Source organism: Oncorhynchus tshawytscha, linkage group LG13 (genome assembly GCF_018296145.1).
Source record: "Oncorhynchus tshawytscha isolate Ot180627B linkage group LG13, Otsh_v2.0, whole genome shotgun sequence".
NCBI lineage: Eukaryota > Metazoa > Chordata > Actinopteri > Salmoniformes > Salmonidae > Oncorhynchus > Oncorhynchus tshawytscha.
The window spans coordinates 73,279,838-73,306,502 of NC_056441.1; the positions used below are offsets into that span (position 1 = coordinate 73,279,838).

The window sequence follows — 26,665 nt, forward strand, 5'->3', positions numbered from 1 at the left end:
ATGAACATGGGCAAGAAGTGGAATGAACATGGGCAAGAAGTAGAATGAACATGGGCAAGAAGTAGAATGAACATGGTCAAGAAGTAGAATGAACATGGGCAAGAAGTAGAATGACCATGGGCAAGAAGTAGAATGAACATGGTCAAGAAGTAGAATGAACATGGTCAAGAAGTAGAATGAACATGGGCAAGAAGTAGAATGAACATGGGCAAGAAGTAGAATGAACATGGGTAAGAAGTGAATGAACATGGGCAAGAAGTGGAACGAACATGGAGATATTAGGGTGTTCCAACAACACTCTTTACTTACTCTCTCCTAACTAATCCTTCTCTCTAACAGTCTTCAGGGCTTTATTTATTGTCTATTGATTCACATTTTTTAAGCAAAGCCATTTAATCGAATGAAGGAACAGTAGAAATATTGCAACACAGCCTCCTCTCTTTGATATAGCTATTTCTCTCCCTCTATCTTTCACAATCTGTTTATCTATTTCTCTCCCTCTATCTTTCTCAATCTGTTTCTCTACCTATTTCTCTCCCTCTATCTTTTTTGGTCTCATTAGAACAAAGTAGATTCAAGTAAATTGAGTGCTTCTGGGGGCTCGTCCGGGATGGGGGTCTGGTGGGGATAGGAGGATGGAGCTAAAAGCTTGGAGGCTTGAGGCAGATGCTGGATCTGTGCATGGAGAGGTTCTGGTCTGGTCTGGTCCTACTTCCCGCCATACATTCTCTCGATGTCGTCCTGGTACTTACTCTTCAGCTGCTGGCGTTTGAGCTTGAAGGCGTCGGTCACCAGGCCCGTCTCGGGGGTCCAGGGGTCGGGGCTCAGACGGATCTTACGGGGGATCTCAAACCGTTCCAGCTGGGCTGCACAGGCAGACAAGAAGAAGAAATGCATCACAACTCCAGTCAGAGGTGGAACCGAAGAAATCACCAAAAGGAATGGATGACAAAAGTAGAGCTTCAAACGGACTTTAACGTGTATCTACTACGACCACTTCCATCTACTGCATAACCGCCCTCAACCGCCCATCTACTGCATCTCCTCTCTCTCCAAGGTGTGATGACCTTTGACCTCTCACCTGATAGGGCAGCCTCAGTGATGACCTGCAGGACCACCCCCTCCATGGCAGCATTGTTACACAGCTCCTCCCACGAGCCCCGGATACAATACTGCTCCGCTAGCGACAGCAGATGCTTCTGATTGGGCACCACAAAGCCAATCACGTACATCTCTTCACTGAAGAGAGATAACGGTTAAGAAGACACCACCATGTCTCTGTTTTTTTTTTACATAGACTGATTCATACACACACACACACCTGTTGGCGTAGGCACAGATGTTGTCTATAAGGGGGCAGTTCTTCAGCATGGCCTCCACCTTCCCCAGAGACACATACTCTCCTGCCTGGAGCTTAACCAGGTCCTTCTTACGATCTGTAGACACAGGGACACACTGTCACACTGTATGTGTGTGTTTGTGGGGGGGGATAAAAAGCACATTTTCCATTGCACAGCAAATCTTTACAGACAGATATAGACAACAGAGAGCATTAGGATTTCTGTCAGTCTAAAGTAAACACGACTCAAGGGGAATTCTCAGAAGTGAGGTGGAATTGAGAAATAGTTGTTCTTGGGAGCTGTCCTGCTAGACTGATAGATGAATGTAGGGGCATAGGTTATTTAGATGGGTTTCAGTGGTTTTGGCATGACGTTGATGTGGTGTGCTGACGTAGGTGGTACCAGGGAGGGTTTTTTACATTGGTACTGTTTATGGACATCAGAGGAGGCTGGTGGGAGGAGCTAGAGGAGGACGGGCTTATTATAATGGCTGGAATGGAATCAATGGAATGGAGCCAAACACATCGAACTCCGTTGCATTGATTCCATTCCAGCCATTACAATGAGCCCATCCTCTTATAGCTCCTCCCACCAGCCTCCTTTTGATGGACATGCCCAAAAGTAAATGTTTATCTTAGCAAATATAAACTTGGGTGCATAACCATGGTGAAGGGGAACAGAGTAATAGAGTAGATGGGAGGAGAATAAGAGTAGAAGTCTCTTTATTCAGAAAGCGAGAATGAGGACATGCAGTTAGAGGTGTTAGCCCTGCTCCTCACCAATGATCTTGAGGCATCCATCAGGATGGACCTCTCCTATGTCTCCCGTACAGAACCAGCGCTGGCCGTTGTCGTCCACAAAGAAGTCCTGGTTCTTGGCCTCATTCTTATAGTAACCCATGGTTACGTTGGGCCCGCCAATCAGGATCTCACCTTGTGGGTTGGGTGTGTCTGTGCTGTGGTAGCCACCTGGAGGACAGAGCAGGGGAGGAAATAAAGACCAATAGACATCAGCAGAGTAGACGGACACAGAAATACAGAGAGTAGAGTGTACTGTTAATACAGAAGAAACACAGAGTGGATAAAATACAGACAGCATGTCCTATTTCTGAGGTCCAAACTAGGATAGAATAAACTCGATTAGATAAAACGATTAGCACAGAATATAGACCATGTACAGTCGCTTCAGAAAGTATTCACACCTTTGACTTATTCCACATTTTGTTGTGTTACAGTGTGAATTTGGATTTAAAGGGATAAAATATACGTTGTGTCACTGACCTACACACAATACCCCATAATGTCAACAGTTTTTTTTGACATTTTTACAAATGAATTAAAAATGAAAAGCTGAAATGTCTTGAGTCAATAAGTATTCAACCCCTTTGTTATGGCTATCATAAATAAGTTATGGAGTAAAAATGTGCATAACAAGTCACATAATGAGTTGCACGGACTCTCTGTGTGCAATAATAGTGTTTAACATGATTTTTGAAAGACTACCTCTCTGTATGCATTCTGTTTGCAAAAAGGCACTTAAGTAATAATGTGGCAAAGACATTATGTTTGGGGCAAATCCAACACAACACAACACTGAGTACCACTATTCATATTTTCAAGCATGGTGGTGGCTGCATCATGTTATGGGTATGCTTGTCATTGGCAAGGACTAGGGAGTTTTTTAGGATAAAAATAAATGGAATAGCGCAAGCACAGGCAAAATCCTTGAGGAAAACCTGGTTCAGTCTGCTTTCCAACAGACACTGGGAGAGAAATTCACATTTTAGCAGGACAATAACATAAAACACAAGGCCAAATATACACTGGAGTTGCTTACCAAGACAACATTGAATGTTCCTGAGTGGCCTAGTTACAGTTTTGACTTAAATCTATGGCAAGACTTGAAAATGGCGGTCTAGCAATTATCAACAATCACATTTTTAAAAGAATAATGTGCAAATATTGTACAATCCAGGTGTATAAAGTTCTCAGAGACTTATGAAGAAAGGTGATTCTAACATGTATTGACTCAGGGGTTTGAATATCTATGTAATTACATTTCCACTTTGACATTAGAGTATTTTGCATTGACAAAAAATGACAAATACATTTTAATCCCACCTTGTAAGTGAAGGGGTGTGAATACTTTCTGAAGGCACCGTATGATGGAAAACTATACAGAGGAAAGAGTTGTGTTCTGAATGACTTCCTTACAAGGTCATGGTGCAGTTGAAATATGAAAGAGGGATTTTTCCCCTAAAAAGCTGTCCATCTCTCACACTGACTAGGGCGTGTGTGTAAATAACGTGGGATGGATCGGTAAACTATATGACATTGTTTTCACAAGTGTGTGTGTGGATAAAGAGACCCAGGGTCCTCCTCCCTGTCTTTCTGTGTCACTCACCCTCCACCCAATCCTTGAGCTTGATTTCAGAACAAATGAGCGGTCCTCCAACTCGCCCTGTGCTGTAGTCCCACACTGGAAAGCAGACACACGCACACGCACAAAAACGCACACACATCGTCATCCCAAGCTGCAGTGACTGACAACTGTATAAACACAGTTGCACTGTTATGCTGAATGCTCCCCATCTGTTACCGTGGTAACCTAACCAAACCATAGTAGCCCTGCCAGGGCCCTGCACTCTCTCGTATCTCTAAGGGATGACAACACGGAACTAATAGTTATGCAATGGATCACTGCTGACTGCAGTTTTTACTGCATTGGGGAGAAATAATGGATATTTCCATGACTTTCAGAACTCTGCTCTCCCATTTACTCTCTCTTCATCCCCATCCCTCTGTATCCACAACAGTCTCTCCTCCCCCTACCCTATCCCTCTGTATCCACTACAGTCTCTCCTCCCCCTACCCTACCCCATCCCTCTGTATCCACTACAGTCTCTCCTCCTCCCTACCCCATCCCTCTGTATCCACTACAGTCTCTCCTCCCCCTACCCTATCCCATCCCTCTGTATCCACTACAGTCTCTCCTCCTCCCTGCCCCATCCCTCTGTATCCACTACAGTCTCTCCTCCCCGTACCCCATCCCTCTGTATCCACTACAGTCTCTCCTCCTCCCTACCCTATCCCTCTGTATCCACTACAGTCTCTCCTCCTCCTCCCTACCCCATCCCTCTGTATCCACTACAGTCTCTCCCCCCCCTACCCTATCCCATCCCTCTGTATCCACTACAGTCTCTCCTCCCCCTACCCTACCCCATCCCTCTGTATCCACTACAGTCTCTCCTCCCCGTACCCCATCCCTCTGTATCCACTACAGTCTCTCCTCCTCCCTACCCTATCCCTCTGTATCCACTACAGTCTCTCCTACCCCCCCTACCCTATCCCATCCCTCTGTATCCACTACAGTCTCTCCTCCCTCCCTACCCCATCCATCTGTATCCACTACAGTCTCTACCCCATCCCCTCCCCATACCCCATCCCTCTGTATCCACTACAGTCTCTCCCCCTCCCTACCCCATCCCTCTGTATCCACTACATTCTCTCCTCCCCCTTCTCTCCACAACAGTCCCCCTACCCTATCCCTCTGTATCCACTACAGTCTCTCCTCCCCCTACCCTACCCCATCCCTCTGTGTCCACTACAGTCTCTCCTCCCTCCTACCCCATCCCTCTGTGTCCACTAGTCTCTCCTCTCCCCTACCCTATCCCTCTGTATCTACTAGTCTCTCCTACCCATCCCCTACCCTATCCCATCCCTCTGTATCCATCCCTCTGTATCCACTACAGTCTCTCCTCCCTCCCTCTACCCTATCCCATCCCTCTGTATCCACAACAGTCTCTCCTCCGTCCTACCCTATCCCATCCCTCTGTATCCACTACAGGCTCTCCTCCCTCCTACCCTATCCCATCCCTCAGTATCCACTAGTCTCTCCTCCCTCCTATCCTATCCCATCCCTCAGTATCCACTACAGTCTCTCCTCCCCCTATCCCCTATCCCACACCTCTGTATCCACAAGAGTCTCTCCTCCCTCCTACCCTATCCCATCCCTCAGTATCCACTACAGTCTCTCCTCCCTCCCCCCTACCCTATCCCATCCCTCTGTATCCACTACAGTCTCTCTTCCCTCCCTCCGACCCTATCCCATCCCTCTGTATCCACTACAGTCTCTCCTCCCTCCTACCCCATCCCTCAGTATCCACTACAGTCTCTCCTCCCTCCTACCCTATCCCACATCTCTGTATCCACAAGAGTCTCTCCTCCCCCAACCGCATCCCTCTGTATTCACTACAGTCTCTGCTCCCTCCTACTCTATCCCTCTATATCTACTACAGTCTCTCCTCCCCCTACCCTATCCCATTCCTCTATATCTACTACAGTCTCTCCTCCCCCTACCCTATCCCATCCCTCTATATCTACTACAGTCTCTCCTCCCCCTACCCTATCCCATCCCTCTATATCTACTACAGTCTCTCCTCCCCCTACCCTATCCCATCCCTCTATATCTACTACAGTCTCTCCTCCCCCTACCCTATCCCATCCCTCTATATCTACTACAGTCTCTCCTCCCCCTACCCTATCCCATCCCTCTGTATCCACTACAGTGTCTCCTCCCCCTCCCCCTACCCCATTCCTCCCTCCTGTATCCACTACAGTCTCTCCTCCCCCTACCCTATCCCATCCCTCTGTATCCACTACAGTCTCTCCTACCTCCTACCCTATTCCAACCCTTTGTATCCACTCCACCCACCCATCCCCCTGTACCCTATCCCTCTGTATCCCCTCTGTATCCACAGTCTCTCCTCCCTCATACCCCATCCTTTGTGTCCAATACAGTCTCTCCTCCCCCTACCCAATCCTCTGTATCCACTCAAGTCTCTCCTCCCTCCTACCCCATCCCTTTGTATCCACTACAGTCTCTCCTCTCCCCTATCCCATCCCTCTGTATCCACTACAGTCTCTCCTCCTCCCCTATCCCATCCCTCTGTATCCACTACAGTCTCTCCTCTCCCCTATCCCATCCCTCTGTATCCACTACAGTCTCTCCTCCCTCCTACCCTATCCCATCCCTCTGTATCCACTACAGTCTCTCCTCTCCCCTATCCCATCCCTCTGTATCCACTACTACAGTCTCTCCCCCTATCCCATCCCTCTATCCCATCCCTCCCTATCCCATCCACTACAGTCTCCCCTCCTCCTCTGTATCTACCCTATCCCATCCCTCTGTATCCACTACAGTCTCTCCTCCCTCCTACCCTATCCCATCCCTCTGTATCCACTACAGTGTCTCCTCCCTACCCCCCTACCCCATTCCTATGTATCCACTACAGTCTCTCCTCCCCCTACCCCATCCCTCTGTATCCACTACAGTCTCTCCTACCTCCTACCCTATTCCAACCCTTTGTATCCACTCCACCCACCCCCCTACCCTATCCCTCTGTATCCACTACAGTCTCTCCTCCCTCATACCCCATCCTTTGTGTCCAATACAGTCTCTCCTCTCCCCTACCCAATCTCTCTGTATCCACTCAAGTCTCTCCTCCCTCCTACCCCATCCCTTTGTATCCACTACAGTCTCTCCTCTCCCCTATCCCATCCCTCTGTATCCACTACAGTCTCTCCTCCCTCCTACCCTATCCCATCCCTCTGTATCCACTACAGTCTCTCCTCTCCCCTACCCCATCCCTCTGTATCCACTACAGTCTCTCCTCCCTCCTACCCTATCCCATCCCTCTGTATCCACTACAGTCTCTCCTCTCCCCTATCCCATCCCTCTGTATCCACTACAGTCTCTCCTCCCTCCTACCCTATCCCATCTCTCTGTATCCACTACATTCACTCTCTCTTACTCTCGCTGATGGTGCCAGCGCCGCAGGTCTCGGTGAGGCCGTAGCCCTGGCCCACGGGGCAACAGAAGCACACGTTCATGAAGCGCTGGGTGGCGGCAGAGAGGGGTGCCCCGCCCGACAGCAGCACCCTGGTCTTCCCCCCCAAGAGGGACCGAACCTTCTTAAAAACCAGGCTGAAGGGGATTGGGGTGGGGGTGGGGGGGGGCGCAGATCAATTAATCTTCAAGGAAATTCATGTTTACACTTCCTGGATCAACATCATTATGTTATTTGTTTTTGGATTAGGTTTTGTGTGTGTAATAGATATTATGTGTATATGTAAGGATGTGTGTGTGTGTGCATGCATGCGTGCGTGCGTACTGTAGTAGACTGACGTACTTGTCACATAGTGGTGTGCTGCGTCCTTGGGAGAGCTGCTCCAGCTTGTAGTTGTAGGCCAGAGTGAACAGAGTCCTCTGAGCACTGCTCATCTCCTCCACCTTGGTCATCACATTCTTATAGATACGATCCATAATCTCCTGTAGCACACAGAGAGAGAGAGAGAGAGAGAGAGAGAGAGAGAGAGAGAAAAGAGGGGAGGAATTGGGAGATGGTGAGCAGAGACACATAAAGAGATAAATAAAGAGGGGGAGTTGAGTTGGATGTATAAGGGAGGGTAGAAAATAGGGGGAGATGGAGAATTAGAGACAGGGACAGAAAGAGGAGGGGAAATAAGAAGAGGGTGGTGGGTGTTCTGTTCAATAAGTTCTGGATCTGTCTGTATGTGGCCAAAGCACATTGCTTTACATTGTGTCTGTCTGCAGTCTTAATATGGGGCGTTGTTCCCAGGCCCAGACAGCAGATCCCAGACACGTCTCTGTCAGGAGGTCCAGTTCTGAGGAGCTATGTGAGCACAGAGATAACACATGGAGGGAGTGACATCAGCCAGTGTATCTTCTCTATCTGCCCAGCAGAGACTCCGTGTCCTGGGTATGAAACAAGACCAAGTCCCAGACAAACCATTTCAATATTAGAGGTTTAAATTCAATAAATTCTGTAAAGATGCTCACAGATTCAGCAACTAGTAAAGCAATCAGAATATACTGTGGTGTATTGGGGAACAATCTGGTCAATATGAAACATATTCAGTGTTCCAGTAAACAATTGAATGGGAATGTGGGCATCTCCTGTGGGCATGGAAAACAGTGACCTCATCACTCCCAGAGAGATTGATATAGAGAGAAGGAGAGGAACCACTAAGTCATTCAGTTGTCCAGTTAGTTGTTCTCGGATCTCAGATCCCACTCTGCAGGAGATGGGAGTGATGCTATAATGTCTTAAAGATGGTACCATGTCCGTGTGTGTGTGTGTGTGTGTGTGTGTGTGTGGACGTGTTTAACTATTCTTGTGGGGACTTAGTAAACAAACAAAAATTTGACCAACTGGAGATATTTTGTTAGTCCCCACAAGGTCAAATGCTAGGGGATTAGGGTTAAGGTTAGAATTAGTGTTAGGGTTAGAATTACGTTAAGGGTCAGGGTTAGGAGCTAGGTTTCGGTTTAAGGTTAGGTTTTTGGGTTAATGTTAGGGTAAGAGTACGGGTTAGGGATAGGTTTAGGGTTCAGGGAAAATAGGATTTTGTATGGGAGTGAATTGTGTGTCCCCACAAGGTTAGCTGTACACGACTGTGTGTATGTGTGTGTGTGTATGTGTGTGTGTGTGTGACTTAGCACTGTCTGTTTCTTATTGACATGGTGACTGTAGGGAGAGTTTGTCCAACCCCACTAAAACCCAGAACACTTCGTTATTAAATTAATCAGTGAGTTCCAAAACTGGGCTCCAAGTTTGAACGGAGTAAAGGGCACAAACAACAAACAATAAAAACCAGCTGGTGGGTGTGAGAGTCTGTGTTTGTGTGCATGTTAGATAAATGAGTGAGAGAGGAAGTTGATGTGGGACACATGCAGCCTGGTGTCACAGAGGAAACTACACACTGTGAGCGGTGTGTGTGTGTGTGAGTGAGTGTGTGTTTGTCTATGACGGAGAAAACCACACATGGCTTTCTCACGTTCTGTTTACAGCTGTGAATGGTTCCAGACATTGGGGCCCTCTGACCTGTGTCCCCTGACTCCTAGCATCCTCATGGGGGAACACACAGATGAAGAGATGCATGGGGTCTCACAGAAAGAGAGAGAGAGAGACAGACAGAGAGAGAAATAAATAGAGAGAGAGAGAGGCAGATAGAGAGAGAGAGAGACAAAGACAGAGAGAGAGACAAAGAGAGAATTAAAGACAGAGAGAGAGAGAGAGAGAGAGAGAGAGAGAGAGAGAGAGAGAGAGAGAGAGACAAAGAGAGAATTAAAGACACAGAGAGTGAGAGACAAAGAATCAGAGAGAGAGCGGGAGAGAGAGAGAGAGCGAGAGAGAGACAAAGAGAGAGAGAGAGAGAGAGAGAAATAAATAAATATATATATATATATATATAGAGAGAGAGAGAGAGAGAGAGAGCAGGAACCCATACTTCATCAAAGAAATTGGAAATACAGACATTGTCATCCTACAAGAAACATGGTATGGGACGGCAGGGTAGCCTAGTGGTTAGAGTGTTGGACTAGTAACTGAAAGGTTGCAAGTTCAAATCCCTGAGCTGACAAGGTTATTTTCTTGTGGCAACAGGTCACTAATCTTGCTGCTGTGATGGCACACTGTGGTATTTCACCCAGTAGATATGGGAGTTTATCAAAATCGGGGTGGATTTCTAATTCTGTGTGGATCTGTGTAATCTGAGGGAAATATGTCTCTCTAATATGTTCATACATTGGGCAGGAGGTTAGGAAGTGCAGCTCCGTTTACACCTCATTTTGTGGGCAGTGAGCACATAGCCTGTCTTCCCTTAGGAGCCAGGTTTGCCTACGGCGGCCTTTCTCAATAGCAAGGCTATGCTCACTGAGTCTGTACATAGTCAAAGCTTTCCTTAAGTTTGGGTCAGTCACAGTGGTCAGGTATTCTACCACTGTGTACTCTCTGTTAAGGGGCAAATCTTTTGGTAAATTCTTAGTTATTATCTTTTTGTTTCTCATTATTTGGTTGGGTCTAACTTTGTTGCTGTCCTGGGGCTCTGTGGGGTGTGTTTGTGTTTGTGAACAGCCCCTGAGCCCCAGGACCAGCTTGCTTAGGAGACTTTCCTCCAGGCTCATCTCTCTGTAGGTGATGGATTTGTTATGGAAGTTTTGGGAATCGATTCATTTTAGGTGGTTGTAGAATTTAAGGAAATCTCTGTCTATGTACAGACTCAGTGAGCATAGCCTTGCTATTGAGAAAGGCCGCCATAGGCAGACCTGGCTCTCAAGAGAAAACAGGCTATGTGCGCACAGCCCACAAAATGAGGTGGAAACTGAGCTGTACTTCCTAACCTCCTGCCAAATGTATGACCCTAGAGACAAATATTTCCCTCAGATTACACAGACCCACAAAGAGTTCAAAAAACAAACCCAATTTTGATTAACTCCCATATCTACTGGGTGAAATACCACAGTGTGCCATCACAGCAGCAAGAGCTGTGACGTTGCCACAAGAAAAGGTCAACCAGTGAAGAACAAACACCATTGTAAATACAACCCATATTTATTTATTTTCCCTTTTGTACATGAACTATTTGCACATCGCTACAACATTCTATATAGACATCATTTGACATTTGAAATGTCTTTATTGTTTTGGAACTTGTGTGAGTAATATTTACTGTTAACTTTTTAAGGTTTATTTCACTTTTGTTTATCCATTTCACTTGCTTTGGCGATGTAAACATACAATACCGTTAAAACATTTGGAGTCACTTAGAAATGTCCTTGTTTTTGAAAGAAAAGCACATTTTTTGTCCATTAAAATAATATCAAATTGATCAGAAATACAGTGTACACATTGTTGATGTTGTAAATGACTATTGTAGCTGGAAACGGCTGATTTTAATGGAATATCTACATAGGTGTACAGAGGCCCATTATCAGCAACCGTCACTCCTGTGTTCCAATGGCACGTTGTGTTTGCTAATCCAAGTGTACCATTTTAAAGGGCTAATTGTTCATTAGAAAACCCTTTTGTTAGCACAGCTGAAAACTGTTGTGCTGATTAAAGAAGTAATACAACTGGCCTTCTTTACACTAGTTGAGTATCTGGAGCATCAGCATTTGCAACCCTACATTGACAGGACTGTATGTATGTCTTACCGGCACAGCTGCCATTAGAGTAGGCTGCAGAACACTGGTGTCTCCTTTGCTGCCTTTTTTAATCTTTGTTGACTGGTGTGAGAGAAAGGATACAGTTATCATACAGGTACTCTACACATATATTCACCTTTTATATATGTGTTTAGTAATGTACAGTCCAAGCAGGTGACACAGTATATAGAGCAGGGGAGGACCACCTCACCTGGTCCGCTAGCGTCTGGGGGGAGGAGTAGCCGATCCTGCAGCCATGAGCCACACACACCAGCTCTGCACTCAGCTCCAACACATGGGCCAGGGGGAGGTACCCGATGTAGGTATCATTCTCACTGCCACAGAACAATATACGTAACTCCTTATTATTTATTATTCTAGCAGACAGACAGACAGACAGACAGACAGACAGACAGACAGACAGACAGACAGACAGACAGACAGACAGACAGACAGACAGACAGACAGACAGACAGACAGACAAAAGACAGACAGACAGACAGAGACAACAGTCCAAAATCGTACACGATGGTCTTTCAATAAACTTGCATGACAAAACTATATGTATAAGAAAGGTTTACACAATTAAACAACAAAATACACAAAGCACTGCAGTAAATGTCCTTCTGGGCCAGATCAAGATGCTCTCTAAAGGGTAACGACTCCCCTCCCTCTCTTCCATCTTCCTATTCTTCCACTCCCCTCCCTCTCTTCCTATTCTTCCACTCCCCTCCCCCTATTCCATCTTCCTATTCTTCCACTCCCTCCCTCTCTTCCATCTTCCTATTCTTCCACTCCCCTCCCTCTCTTCCATCTTCCTATTCTTCCACTCCCTCCCCTCTTCCATCTTCCTATTCTTCCACTCCCCTCCCTCTCTTCCATCTTCCTATTCTTCCACTCCCCTCCCCTCTTCCATCTTCCTATTCTTCCACTCCCCTCCCCTCTTCCATCTTCCTATTCTTCCACTCCCCTCCCTCTCTTCCATCTTCCTATTCTTCCACTCCCCTCCCCCTCTTCCATCTTCCTATTCTTCCACTCCCCTCCCTCTCTTCCATCTTCCTATTCTTCCACTCCCCTCCCCTCTTCCATCTTCCTATTCTTCCACTCCCCTCCCTCTCTTCCATCTTCCTATTCTTCCACTCCCCTCCCTCTCTTCCATCTTCCTATTCTTCCACTCCCCTCCCCCTCTTCCATCTTCCTATTCTTCCACTCCCCTCCCTCTCTTCCATCTTCCTATTCTTCCACTCCCCTCCCCCTCTTCCATCTTCCTATTCTTCCACTCCCTCCCTCTCTTCCATCTTCCTATTCTTCCACTCCCCTCCCCCTCTTCCATCTTCCTATTCTTCCACTCCCCTCCCTCTCTTCCATCTTCCTATTCTTCCACTCCCCTCCCCCTCTTCCATCTTCCTATTCTTCCACTCCCCTCCCCCTCTTCCATCTTCCTATTCTTCCACTCCCCTCCCTCTCTTCCATCTTCCTATTCTTCCACTCCCCTCCCCCTCTTCCATCTTCCTATTCTTCCACTCCCCTCCCCCTCTTCCATCTTCCTATTCTTCCACTCCCCTCCCCCTCTTCCATCTTCCTATTCTTCCACTCCCCTCCCTCTCTTCCATCTTCCTATTCTTCCACTCCCCTCCCTCTCTTCCCCCAATCCTGTTCTCCAGAGAAACATCGAGTTTTTTAAGAACACAAAGCAAACACATTCGTCGTCGTAATGATCACCAGTGTGATGGTAGAGCATCTACATTTATTTACAGCACAGCATTAAACCCACGCTTCTGCACGTGCTCAGTTGACACCAAGGCCTCAATCAGGAAGTTGTCCTCATAGATCACTTTGAGTGTTTCTTTAATTCAGCTTTGAAAAGGAACCTGCTATGTATAACCATCACACTGTACTCCCCCATGGACAGCTGAGGTCCATCAAAGAGCATAGACAGGACATTATGGGACCTTCCTCTAAGACAGCGCCAACTGAAAAAGGGTAAACATTTGATCAGGTGCACTTTGGAAGCCAGCTTGGATTGTGAAAATTCTAAGAGCATTCAAAGTGTTATTCGATGATTCATGAAAAAATGTTGCTTATCAGGAAATGTCAGTAGTAGTAGTTTGGTACGGGGGAAGTGAGCCCAGGAGGGTAAAGAGAGTGTATAAGGTTGGCAGGTTAGCGGTACCTACCCCAGGTTGGGTATCCTTTCTGCCATGCCAGTGATGCCAGCAATGATGTTGCTATGGGAGATCATGACGCCCTTGGGTACGCCAGTGGAGCCGCTGGTGTACATGATTACAGCGATGTCAGAGGGCATGGGCTGTTTACGCCCACGAGACACTACACACACACACACACACACACAGACACACAGACACACACACACACACACAGACACAGACACACACACACACACACACACACACACACACACACACACACACACACACACACACACACACACAGACACAGACACAGACACAGACACACACACAGACACAGACACAGACACACACACACACACACACACACAGACACACACACACACACACACACACACACACACACACACACACACACACACACACACACACACACACACACAGACACAGACACACACACACACACACACACACACACACACACACACACACACACACACACACACACACACACACACACACACACACACACACACACACACACACACACACACACACACAGACACAGACACACACACACACACACACACACACACACACACACACACACACACACACACACACACACACACACACAGACACACAGACACAGACACACACACACAGACACACACACACACACACAGACACAGACACACACACACACACACACACACACACACACACACACAGACACACACACACACACACAGACACAGACACACACACACACACACACACAGACACACAGACACACACACACACACACAGACACAGACACACACACACAGACACACAGACACACACACACAGACACAGACACACACACACACACACACACACACACACACAGACACACACACACACACAGACACAGACACACACACACACACACACACACAGACACACACACACAAATACAGGAAAACAAATTAGTTCATGGCATGAAAACATGTTTTTGTAAATATTCAGCATATGGTAGGAAAAGGGAGTTCATGGGAGATCATAAGATATGTTGCAGGGCAGGACAATAAATGGAGGAGGTTTGTTAAGTCCATGTTAGGATATCTAGTCTGTAGGCGAAGGTCCTGGGAACATATGGTGCTGTTAAACAAGATGAGGGTACATAATGATGAATATCTAAAGGAGTGGTAGAATGGAACATTCCTAATGGAATAAAGAAGGAGAGGAACATCAGTCAAGTCAAATATTAAACACATTAAACATAATGTCACCATTTAGTAAACCTCCTCAGCCTCTTGGCACTCTCAGTAGGAAGATACATCATATCTTAATGCCAAAAACCCCATCTACCTCTCCCTCTTTCCTCTCTCCGCATCTACCTTCCTCTTTACAATATATCTCTCTCTCTGCCCCTCTACAGCTCTCTTCATCTTATTTCACTCTTCTCTTTCTTCTCTGACATTTGGCTGTGTGTTAACTGGCTGAGAGCTGTTCAATTGACGTAAAGCCTCTCCTCCCCGTCAGCCCATTTCAAATGTTTGGGCTTAAGTTCTCCAAGACACCATGTTAATCTTGTCTAGGCTTGCCAAAAAGCCACTCAGAAGTTATATTATGTCAGGCAATGTGGATTCTGACCATGTGGAAGGAAGTGAGATGATTCTAGATCATATAGGTTTCTTAAACTATGGGTCCGGACCCAAAGTGGGTCTACTACAGAAGAAATGAACGGAGTAGGGCTAAAACAGCAGTCAGTAGATTTCTCTGTTGTCCTCATGTGGAAATATAAGACGTGATTTTGAATGTTTTTTGTAGGGCTGGGGGGCTGCTCAGTGTCGTGTGGAATATAAACATTTCCACGATGTCCACAGCGAGTGCAGAAAAACAAAACACACCCAAACAGAAGACACGCAGGACAGAGAGAGAGGAAGAAGGGAGCAAAAGAGTAGGAGAGAGAGAGATAGGAGTGGGAGATAGGAGAGGGAGAGAGGAGTGGGACGTGACTTGTAGTCTACCGCATGCGAGAGGAGGGGCCTTGTTCTGACTTGAACATGGATCCAGAGATAAAGGGTGGAGAGGAGGAGGAGATCGGTGTTGGGGGAATGATGTCATGTGAAGTTTACAGAAGTGTCTATAAACATGACCCTCCTTCCTAATCCCACAGGTCAGCACACACACATGCACGCACGCACACACGCACACACATACACACACACACACACACACCTACCCCTCTCACAGTACCAGCTCTACTTGTTATGGGTCAAGCAGTGCAGCACTAGAGACCAGCTGGAGAAAGGGAGGGATGGAAAGAGAGAGGAAGGAAAGGAGAGAGAAATTGGAGAGAAAGGGAGTGTTTCCTCTGAGTTTAATCTGACACAGATGTGTCCACTTCCTCATTCACATGACCTAATGAGCCGCACCACCGAACCCCCACCCACCCTCCCCCTTAAGACTACAGTATCTGAGACCACAATATCTCTGAGACCACAGTATCTCTGAGACCACAGTATCTGAGACTACAGTATCTCTGAGACTACAGTATCTCTGAGACTACAGTATCTCTGAGACTACAGTATCTGAGACTACAGTATATCTGAGACTACAGTATATCTGAGACTACAGTATCCCTGAAACTACAGTATCTGAGACCACAGTGTCTCTGAGACCACAGTATCTGAGACCACAGTATCTCTGAGACTACAGTATCTGAGACTACAGTGTCTCTGAGACCACAGTATCTGAGACCACAGTGTCTCTGAGACCACAGTATCTGAGACCACAGTATATCTGAGACTACAGTATCTGAGACTACAGTATCTCTGAGACTACAGTATCTCTGAGACTACAGTATATCTGAGACTACAGTATCTCTGAAACTACAGTATCTGAGACCACAGTGTCTCTGAGACCACAGTATCTGAGACCACAGTATCTGAGACCACAGTGTCTCTGAGACCACAGTATCTGAGACCACAGTATCTCTGAGACTACAGTATCTGAGACTACAGTGTCTCTGAGACCACAGTGTCTCTGAGACCACAGTGTCTCTGAGACCACAGTATCTCTGAGACTACAGTATATCTGAGACTACAGTATCTGAGACTAGTGTCTCTGAGACCACAGTGTCTCTGAGACCACAGTATCTGAGACCACAGTATCTCTGAGACCATAGTATGTCTGAGACCATAGTATCTCTGAGACTATAGTATCTCTGAGACTATAGTATCTCTGAGACTATAGTATCTCTGAGACCATAGTATCTCTGAGACCATAGTATCTCTGAGACTACAGTATCTCTGAGACCATAGTATCTCTGAGACTATAGTATCTCTGAGACTACAGTATTTCTGAGACCATAGTATCTCTGAGACCATAGTATCTCTGAGACTACAGTATCTCTGAGACCATAGTATGTCTGAGACTACAGTATCTCTGAGACCATAGTATCTCTGAGACTACAGTATCTCTGAGACCATAGTATCTCTGAGACTACAGTATCTCTGAGACCATAGTATCTCTGAGACTATAGTATCTCTGAGACCATAGTATCTCTGAGACCACAGTATCTCTGAGACCATAGTATCTCTGAGACCATAGTATCTCTGAGACCATAGTATCTCTGAGACTATAGTATCTCTGAGACCATAGTATCTCTGAGACTACAGTATCTCTGAGACCATAGTATCTCTGAGACTACAGTATTTCTGAGACCATAGTATCTCTGAGACCATAGTATCTCTGAGACTACAGTATCTCTGAGACCATAGTATCTCTGAGACTACAGTATCTCTGAGGCCATAGTATCTCTGAGACCATAGAATCTCTGAGACCATAGTATCTCTGAGACTACAGTATCTCTGAAACTAGCAAAGTGACTTACTACAAACTAGTAAATGAATGCTATAACAATGTTATACATGTTGTGTACATTTCAGTATAATGCCGTTAAAGAAATGATTAGTTCACACACACACACACACACACACACATTACCATTCTCAAGCTTGGTCCCCAGCTCCTGAACGGTAGCCATGTTGTGGACACTGATGCCTCGTGGGTAACCAGGCCACTTCGTGGGCGTGTCATCCACCACAATGATGTGCTGCAGCCTGGGCACCTCCAGCAGGATGAACTAAACTCAACCAGGAAACACAAAGAGATCTTTAAGACAGATATACTGTAACCATCGTTGGTCAGGACAGGGATAAGGCACACTGATAGGGGTTGACTGATTCCTTCTGGTTGCAGACTGGCTCCTGACTACAAAAGGTGTTTTGTTTCTTCTTTTCATTTTCATTTTTTTTTTCATTTGTTTTCAAATGTTACCCCTTTTTCTCCCCAATTTCGTGGTATCCATTTGTTTTAGTAGCTACTATCTTGTCTCATTGCTACAACTCCCGTACTGACTCGGGAGAGACGAAGGTTGAAAGTCATGCGTCCTCTGATACACAACCCAACCAAGCCTCACTGCTTCTTAACACAGCGCGCATCCAACCCGGAGGCAGCCGTGTCAGAGGAAACACCGTGCACCTGGCAACCTTGGTTAGCGCTCACTGTGCCCGGCCCGCCACTGGAGTCGCTGGTGCGTGATGAGACAAGGACACCCCTACCGGCCAAGCCCTCCCTAACCCGGACGACGCTAGGCCAATTGTGCGTCACCCCACGGACCTCCCGGTCGCGGCCGGTTACGACAGAGCCTGGGCGCGAACCCAGAGTCTCTGATGGCATAGCCCTTAACCACTGCGCCACCCGGGAGGCCTATATTTTCATTTTCAAGTATGTTTTCAAAGGCTTGACCTTTTCGTACATGTAGACATGCAAAATAAACAAATGCACTTTGTACATCGTTCTACTTCAGTATGTCTAGACAACCTAAACATGTGAATCAACTCTTTCATGTTTTGACAGATACTGCACATATTGCTTTATTGCTTCCCTGTCTCTCTCATCAGGAGGTAGAATGGACTGTATGACTCTAACTCTCTAACCCAGTGTGTTGGTCTGTCTCTAACCCAGTGTGTTGGTCTGTCTCTAACCCAGTGTGTTGGTCTCTCTATAACCCAGTGTGTTGGTCTCTCTATAACCCAGTGTGTTGGTCTGTGTCTAACCCAGTGTGTTGGTCTCTCTCTAACCCAGTGTGTTGGTCTCTCTCTAACCCAGTGTGTTGGTCTCTCTCTAACCCAGTGTGTTGGTCTCTCTAACCCAGTGTGTTGGTCTGTCTCTAACCCAGTGTGTTGGTCTCTGTTGGTCTGTCTCTAACCCAGTGTGTTGGTCTGTGTCTAACCCAGTGTGTTGGTCTCTCTCTAACCCAGTGTGTTGGTCTCTCTCTAACCCAGTGTGTTGGTCTGTGTCTAACCCAGTGTGTTGTTCTGTCTCTAACCCAGTGTGTTGTTCTGTCTCTAACCCAGTGTGTTGGTCTCTCTATAACCCAGTGTGTTGGTCTCTCTCTAACCCAGTGTGTTGGTCTGTATCTATCCCAGTGTGTTGTTCTGTCTCTAACCCAGTGTGTTGGTCTCTCTCTAATCCAGTGTGTTGGTCTGTGTCTAACCCAGTGTGTTGGTCTGTCTCTAACCCAGTGTGTTGGTCTGTCTCTAACCCAGTGTGTTGGTCTGTCTCTACAACCCAGTGTGTTGGTCTGTCTCTAACCCAGTGTGTTGGTCTGTCTCTAACCCAGTGTGTTGGTCTCTCTAACCCAGTGTGTTGGTCTGTCTCTAACCCAGTGTGTTGGTCTCTCTCTAACCCAGTGTGTTGGTCTCTCTCTAACCCAGTGTGTTGGTCTGTCTCTAACCCAGTGTGTTGGTCTCTCTCTAACCCAGTGTGTTGGTCTGTGTCTCTCTCTAACCCAGTGTGTTGGTCTCTCTAACCCAGTGTCTGTCTCTAACCCAGTGTGTCTCTCTCTAACCCAGTGTGTTGGTCTGTGTCTCTAACCCAGTGTGTTGGTCTCTCTCTAACCCAGTGTGTTGGTCTGTTGGTCTAACCCAGTGTGTTGGTATCTCTATAACCCAGTGTGTTGGTCTGTCTCTAACCCAGTGTGTTGATCTCTCTGGTTCTGTCTCTAACCCAGTGTGTTGGTCTCTCTAACCCAGTGTGTTGGTCTGTGTCTAACCCAGTGTGTTGGTCTGTGTCTAACCCAGTGTGTTGGTCTGTCTCTAACCCTCTCTCTAACCCAGTGTGTTGGTCTCTCTCTAACCCAGTGTGTTGGTCTCTCTCTAACCCAGTGTGTTGGTCTGTCTCTAACCCAGTGTGTTGGTCTCTCTCTAACCCAGTGTGTTGGTCTGTCTCTAACCCAGTGTGTTGGTCTGTCTCTAACCCAGTGTGTTGGTCTGTCTCTACAACCCAGTGTGTTGGTCTGTCTCTAACCCCAGTGTGTTGGTCTAACCCTCTCTAACCCAGTGTGTTGGTCTGTCTCTAACCCAGTGTGTTGGTCTCTCTCTAACCCAGTGTGTTGGTCTGTCTCTAACCCAGTGTGTTGGTCTGTCTCTAACCCAGTGTGTTGGTCTGTCTCTAACCCAGTGTGTTGGTCTGTCTCTAACCCAGTGTGTTGGTCTCTCTCTAACCCAGTGTGTTGGTCTGTCTCTAACCCAGTGTGTTGGTCTCTCTCTAACCCAGTGTGTTGGTCTCTCTCTAACCCAGTGTGTTGGTCTCTCTCTAACCCAGTGTGTTGGTCTGTGTCTAACCCAGTGTGTTGTTCTGTCTCTAACCCAGTGTGTTGTTCTGTCTCTAACCCAGTGTGTTGGTCTCTCTCTAACCCAGTGTGTTGGTCTGTATCTATCCCAGTGTGCTGTTCTGTCTCTAACCCAGTGTGTTGGTCTCTCTCTAATCCAGTGTGTTGGTCTCTCTCTAACCCAGTGTGTTGGTCTCTCTCTAACCCAGTGTGTTGGTCTGTCTCTACAACCCAGTGTGTTGGTCTCTCTCTAACCCAGTGTGTTGGTCTCTCTCTAACCCAGTGTGTTGGTCAGTGTGTTGGTCTGTCTCTAACCCAGTGTGTTGGTCTGTCTAACCCAGTGTGTTAACCCAGTGTGTTGGTCTGTCTCTAACCCAGTGTGTTGGTCTGTCTCTAACCCAGTGTGTTGGTCTGTCTCTAACCCAGTGTGTTGGTCTGTCTCTAACCCAGTGTGTTGGTCTGTCTCTACAACCCAGTGTGTTGGTCTGTCTCTAACCCAGTGTGTTGGTCTCTCTATAACCCAGTGTGTTGGTCTCTCTATAACCCAGTGTGTTGGTCTCTCTCTAACCCAGTGTGTTGGTCTCTCTATAGCCCAGTGTGTTGGTCTGTCTCTAACCCAATGTGTTGGTTTGTCTCTAACCCAGTGTGTTGGTCTCTCTCTAACCCAGTGTGTTGGTCTGTGTCTAACCCAGTGTGTTGGTCTCTCTAACCCAGTGTGTTGTTCTCTCTCTAACCCAGTATGTTGGTCTGTGTCTAACCCAGTGTGTTGTTCTGTCTCTAACCCAGTGTGTTGGTCTCTCTATAGCCCAGTGTGTTGGTCTCTCTCTAAACCAGTGTGTTGGTCTGTGTCTAACCCAGTGTGTTGGTATCTCTATAACCCAGTGTGTTGTTCTGTCTCTAACCCAGTGTGTTGATCTCTCTCTCTCTAACCCAGTGTGTTAGTCTGTGTCTAAACCAGTGTGCTGGTCTGTGTCTAACCCAGTGTGTCGGTCTGTCTCTACAACCCAGTGTGTTGGTCTCTCTCTAACCCAGCATGTTGGTCTCTCTCTAACCCAGTGTGTTGGTCTCCCTATAACCCAGTGTGTTGGTCTCTCTCTAACCCAGTGTGTTGGTCTGTCTCTAACCCAGTGTGTTGGTCTCTCTCTAACCCAGTGTGTTGGTCTGGTCTAACCCAGTGTGTTGGTCTCTCTCTAACCCAGTGTGTTGGTCTCTCTAACCCAGTGTGTTGGTCTCTCTAACCCAGTGTGTTGGTCTCTGTCTAACCCAACCCAGTGTGTTGGTCTGTCTCTAACCCAGTGTGTTGTTCTGTCTCTAACCCAGTGTGTTGGTCTGTCTCTAACCCAGTGTGTTGGTCTCTCTCTAACCCAGTGTGTTGGTCTGTCTCTAACCCAGTGTGTTGGTCTGTCTCTAACCCAGTGTGTTGTTGTGTCTCAGTGTGTTGGTCTCTCTCTAACCCAGTGTGTTGGTCTCTCTCTAATCCAGTGTGTTGGTCTGTGTCTAACCCAGTGTGTTGGTCTCTCTCTAACCCAGTGTGTTGGTCTTTCTCTAACCCAGTGTGTTGGTCTGTCTCTAACCCAGTGTGTCGGTCTGTCTCTAACCCAGTGTGTTGGTCTGTCTCTAACCCAGTGTGTTGGTCTGTCTCTACAACCCAGTGTGTTGGTCTGTCTCTAACCCAGTGTGTTGGTCTGTCTAATAACCCAGTGTGTTGGTCTCTCTAACCCAGTGTGTTGGTCTCTCTACAACCCAGTGTGTTGGTCTCTCTCTAACCCAGTGTGTTGGTCTCTCTATAGCCCAGTGTGTTGGTCTGTCTCTAACCCAATGTGTTGGTTTGTCTCTAACCCAGTGTGTTGGTCTCTCTCTAACCCAGTGTGTTGTTCTCTCTCTAACCCAGTGTGTTGGTCTGTGTCTAACCCAGTGTGTTGGTCTCTCTCTAAACCAGTGTGTTGGTCTGTGTCTAACCCAGTGTGTTGGTATCTCTATAACCCAGTGTGTTGTTCTGTCTCTAACCCAGTGTGTTGATCTCTCTCTCTCTAACCCAGTGTGTTAGTCTGTGTCTAACCCAGTGTGCTGGTCTGTGTCTAACCCAGTGTGTTGGTCTCTCTCTAACCCAGTGTGTTGGTCTCTCTCTAACCCAGTGTGTTGGTCTCTCTCTAACCCAGTGTGTTGGCCTGTCTCTAACCCAGTGTGACGGTCCGTCTCTAACCCAGTGTGTCGGTCTGTCTCTACAACCCAGTGTGTTGGTCTCTCTCTAACCCAGCATGTTGGTCTCTCTCTAACTCAGTGTGTTGGTCTCTCTATAACCCAGTGTGTTGGTCTCCCTATAACCCAGTGTGTTGGTCTCTCTCTAACCCAGTGTGTTGGTCTGTCTCTACAACCCAGTGTGTTGGTCTCTCTCTAACCCAGCATGTCGGTCTCTCTCTAACCCAGTGTGTCGGTCTCTCTCTAACCCAGTGTGTCGTTCTGTGTTTCTCTGGCCCCACTCTGCATCACACACTAATAACAGTGGGCATAGTACAGACTCCAGATCCACAACGTGCATCACATGTGCCTCTCCCCCTCCTGCTCTCTCTCCCACACATAAACTCCTCTTTCACACTCTTCCTGTCCCTTCTTGATTTAATCCTTTACCTCCTAAATATGTACTAATTTCAGATGTGCATGTGTTCTCTCACCTTGAGTCTGGTCTCCAGTAGCTCTCTGCTGGTGATGATGTGACTAACCTCTGTCTCGTTCAGACCGTGAGTAATGGCCGGACCCCCCAGGGTAGAGTACAGAGTGACCACTGCAACGCGAACACACACACACATCTATTAAACTCCATGGGACCATAACTGATGCATAAACAGAGAGAGAGAGAGAAAAGAGAGAGAAAAAAGAGGGGAGGAATTGAGAGATGTATGGAGAGTACTCACAGGGGGGTTGTACATGAACCAGACCTGGGCTGTGTGTGTGTATGTATGTGTGTGTGTGTGTGTGTGTGTGTGTGTGTGTGTGTGTGTGTGTGTGTGTGTGTGTGTGTGTGTGTGTGTGTGTGTGTGTGTGTGTGTGACTATGTGTGTGACTATGTGTGTGACTATGTGTGTGACTATGTGTGAGAATGTGTGTGTGGACACTCACATGGGAAGTTTTGCATGAAGCACGCCTGTGCGGCTATGACCCACTCGGCCCTGGTCTCACAGAAGATGGCAATGTTGTTGTGGGCCCTCTGGCCCAGCGCTGCAAGACCACTGCCAAAGCGTGCTGCTGCCTTGTGGGTCTCAGCATAGGACAGCCAGCGGTACTGCCCCAGGATCACCTACAGAGAGCCACAGAGAGCACACAGAATGTTAGAGAGAGAGAGAGAGAGAGAGAGAGAGAGAGAGAGAGAGAGAGAGAGAGAGAGAGAGAGAGAGAAACCAGAAGAACCAGGGGAGAACGCAGAGTGGTGGAGAATAGTAGAGACATACAGAGAGAAACAGAGTTTTAGAAAGGGAAACAGAATGTGAGGGAGAGATGCTGGAGGGCAGAATATAGTGGTGAATAGTAATGCCTACAGCTTGAGGTTGTGCAGTTTCTGCTCAGTAATATGACAGTAGGATTTATTTTTGCTGATGGACGCTTTTTAACTTTTGAAATTTGAATCACAAAACTCACAAACAGTTGGGAACTACTGCTCTCTATTGGGATAACACTGGTACTGCATACACCCAGACCTGGCACAGACTAATGCACATGCACACTGTGCCAGTGAAACAATAACAACATTTAAATACATTTATCCTTTGTTTTTCGCTGTACGTCTCATTGTTCAGGAAGTCAAGAGGTGGCAAAACACACTCCATTATTTGATTGCATCAACATGAGTTTCAACATCACCGTGATTAGACTAGTGGGATTAGCCTGATGATTGGGGTTTAATTAAATGGGTTGCAAGTCACACACACACACAGCGAGAGTGCTTTATTTGAGCAAAGTTTAGATTGGCCTGTATGTTGTGTTTGAGGTGATGTGAGACCTTTCTGTTGAGCAAGAGATATGTGTTTTGTATTTAGTGGCTGTTCTCTCCTGTTTTGGCTAGACTGACTTGGCAAAACAAGGTCTTGTGTTTTCACTGCAAACACAAAACACGCCTGAGTTTCTTGCCCAACAGAAAGTCCTCCAGTCATATTTCCTGTCCTCACCTTCTTGAAGACCTTTCCGTTGTTCTGTCTCTCATCCTCCTCCATGACCACCTCTCTGGTGCCCAGGCAGTCTCTGTCAGGGAACCTTCTGGATGCATCCTCAAACACCTTATCCAGTGTGTCTACCCCGGGGTGCAGGGATGACACCAGCCTCTTGGTGGCGCCCATGGCCCTGTAGGGCCCCGCGGGGCGACCCGTCACAGACTGGGCCTTGAGTCTCTGAGCCCGCTCCTGTTCTGAGCCAAGGCCTGCATCTGATTCTGACACAGAGCTGAAGAGGTAGGAGGGGAGGAAGGCTAGGACAGAGTACAGCCACACCGTCACCTGGAAGAGCAGCAGCAGCACTGGGTTCAGGTCCTCTTTCAGCTTCATCCTGACTGGGTGTGTGTGTGTGCGGGGGGATAAGTTATTTCACTTTAGAACCCAAGGTAGGGTCCCAGGGTTTATGCTCTGAGCAGGTAGTTTATCACCAGGACAGCTCCTCTAAGTCTAAGGTGTGATTGGTTGGAGAGAGAATGAATCCTGCTGCCACTGACAGGGCAAGGTATTCATTTCCTGGTCCTTCTTCTTCTGCCCTTGTGTGTTTATCTGATGACAATGGCAGCAACACCTTACTCCTAGTCAAGGGATGACAAAAAACAACAACATTCAAACAAAGTATAAGAATATGCTATTTATAATATGTAAATGTTATGTTATACATGTATACTAACACCAGTGCTTGAGCTACAATTCATCTGACACCATCTGAGCTTTTTAACCCAACAGTCACCAGACGCCACACTTCAAGATAATAGGTTTTAATGGATTCTTCTAATGTTTCTGTTGGTGGATCCTCAAGCACCCACCAATGGTAATGCACAGCCTGACGGCCTGGCCTACATAATAAGACACCCAGCCGTGTACTATAGGCTACATCTCTGCCTGAGTGCTCCTTACCTACTTACTCACTCTCTGTCCCCCTGCAGCCAGCCAGAATGCTGGAGCACAGAGCTCCCTATCTAACTCCCACAAATAACTGTATAGCACGCTCTTTCTATCAATAACCACCAAGACATAGATACGTACAGACAGACAGACAGCAGATTGACTATGATGGGCTGAGAAAGAGGAGGGAGATAGAGATACACTATATACACAAAAGTATGTGGACACCCCTTGAAATGAGTGGATTTAGCAATTTCAGCCACACCTGTTGCTGACAGGTGTATAAAAGGGAGCACACAGCATTGCAATCTCCATAGCCAAACACTGGCAGTAGAATGACCTTACTGTAACCTTCAACTTGGCGCCGTCATTGGATACCAATAAGTCAGTTCGTAAAATGTCTGCTCTGCTAGGGCTGCCCCGGTCAACTGTAAGTGCAGTTATTGTGAAGTGGAAACATCTAGGAGCAACAACAGCTCAGCCGTGAAGTGGTAGGCCACACAAGCTCACAGAACGGGGCCTCTGAGTGCTAAAGCAGTAGCTAAAAGTTGTCGGTCCTCGGTTGCAACACTCACTACTAAGTTCCAAACTGTCTCTGGAAGCAACGTCAGCACAAGAACTGTTCATCGGGAGCTTTATAAAAATGGGTTTCCATGGCCGAACAGCCACACACAAGCCTAAGATCATCATGCGCAATGCCAAGCGTCGGCTGGAGTGGTGTGAAGCTCGCCGCTATTGGACTCTGGAGTAGAGGAAACGCGTTCTCTGGAGTGATGAATCACACTTCACCATCTGGCAGCCCTTAGGACGAATCTGGGTTTGGCGGATGCCAGGAGAACGCTATCTGCCCAAATGCATAGTGCCAACTGTATAGTTTGGTGAAGGAGGAATAATGGTCTGGGGCTGTTTTTCATGGTTTGGGCTAGGCCCCTTAGTTCCAGTGAAGGGAAATCTTAACGCTACAGCTTACATTGACATTCTAGATGATTCTGTACTTCCAACTTTGTGGCAACAATTTGGGGAAGGCCCTTTCAGCATGACAATGCTCCCGTGCACAAAGCGAGGTCCACACAGAAATGGTTTGTCGAGATTGGTGTGGAAGAACTTGAATGGTCTTTACAGAGACCTGACCGTAACCCCATTGAACACCTTTGGGATGGATTGGAACGCCGACTGCAAACCAGGCCTAATCGCCCATCATCAGTGCCTGACCTCACTAATGCTCTTGTGGCCGAATGGAAACAAGTCCCTGCAGCAATGTTCCAACATCTAGTGGAAATCCTTCCCAGGAGAGTGGAGGCTGTTATAGCAGGAAAAGGGGGACCAACTCTATATTAATGCCCATGATTTTGGAATGAGATGTTCGACAAGGATGTGTCCACATACTTTTGGTCACGTAGTGTAGATAGAAAG

General features: G+C 47.1%; 1 protein-coding gene across 2 annotated transcripts in view; it reads right to left on the minus strand.

The window, feature by feature from the left end:
• Positions 1–708: 708 nt before the first annotated feature.
• LOC112247394 (long-chain-fatty-acid--CoA ligase 3-like) overlaps positions 709–26,665 on the minus strand; it is a 34,038-nt gene continuing 8,081 nt past the window's right edge. For both annotated transcript variants that reach the window (XM_042296329.1, XM_042296330.1), the window contains 14 exons: positions 24,326–24,942; positions 23,283–23,460; positions 22,838–22,947; positions 17,495–17,633; positions 13,526–13,676; positions 11,560–11,683; positions 11,358–11,429; positions 7,531–7,670; positions 7,153–7,325; positions 3,744–3,818; positions 2,120–2,308; positions 1,322–1,436; positions 1,082–1,239; positions 709–866 (listed from right to left, as the gene is read on the minus strand). In XM_042296329.1, the coding sequence (XP_042152263.1) occupies positions 709–866; positions 1,082–1,239; positions 1,322–1,436; positions 2,120–2,308; positions 3,744–3,818; positions 7,153–7,325; positions 7,531–7,670; positions 11,358–11,429; positions 11,560–11,683; positions 13,526–13,676; positions 17,495–17,633; positions 22,838–22,947; positions 23,283–23,460; positions 24,326–24,697 (2,154 nt within the window). In that variant the 5' untranslated portion in view covers positions 24,698–24,942. The remainder of the gene's footprint in view (positions 867–1,081; positions 1,240–1,321; positions 1,437–2,119; positions 2,309–3,743; positions 3,819–7,152; positions 7,326–7,530; positions 7,671–11,357; positions 11,430–11,559; positions 11,684–13,525; positions 13,677–17,494; positions 17,634–22,837; positions 22,948–23,282; positions 23,461–24,325; positions 24,943–26,665) is intronic.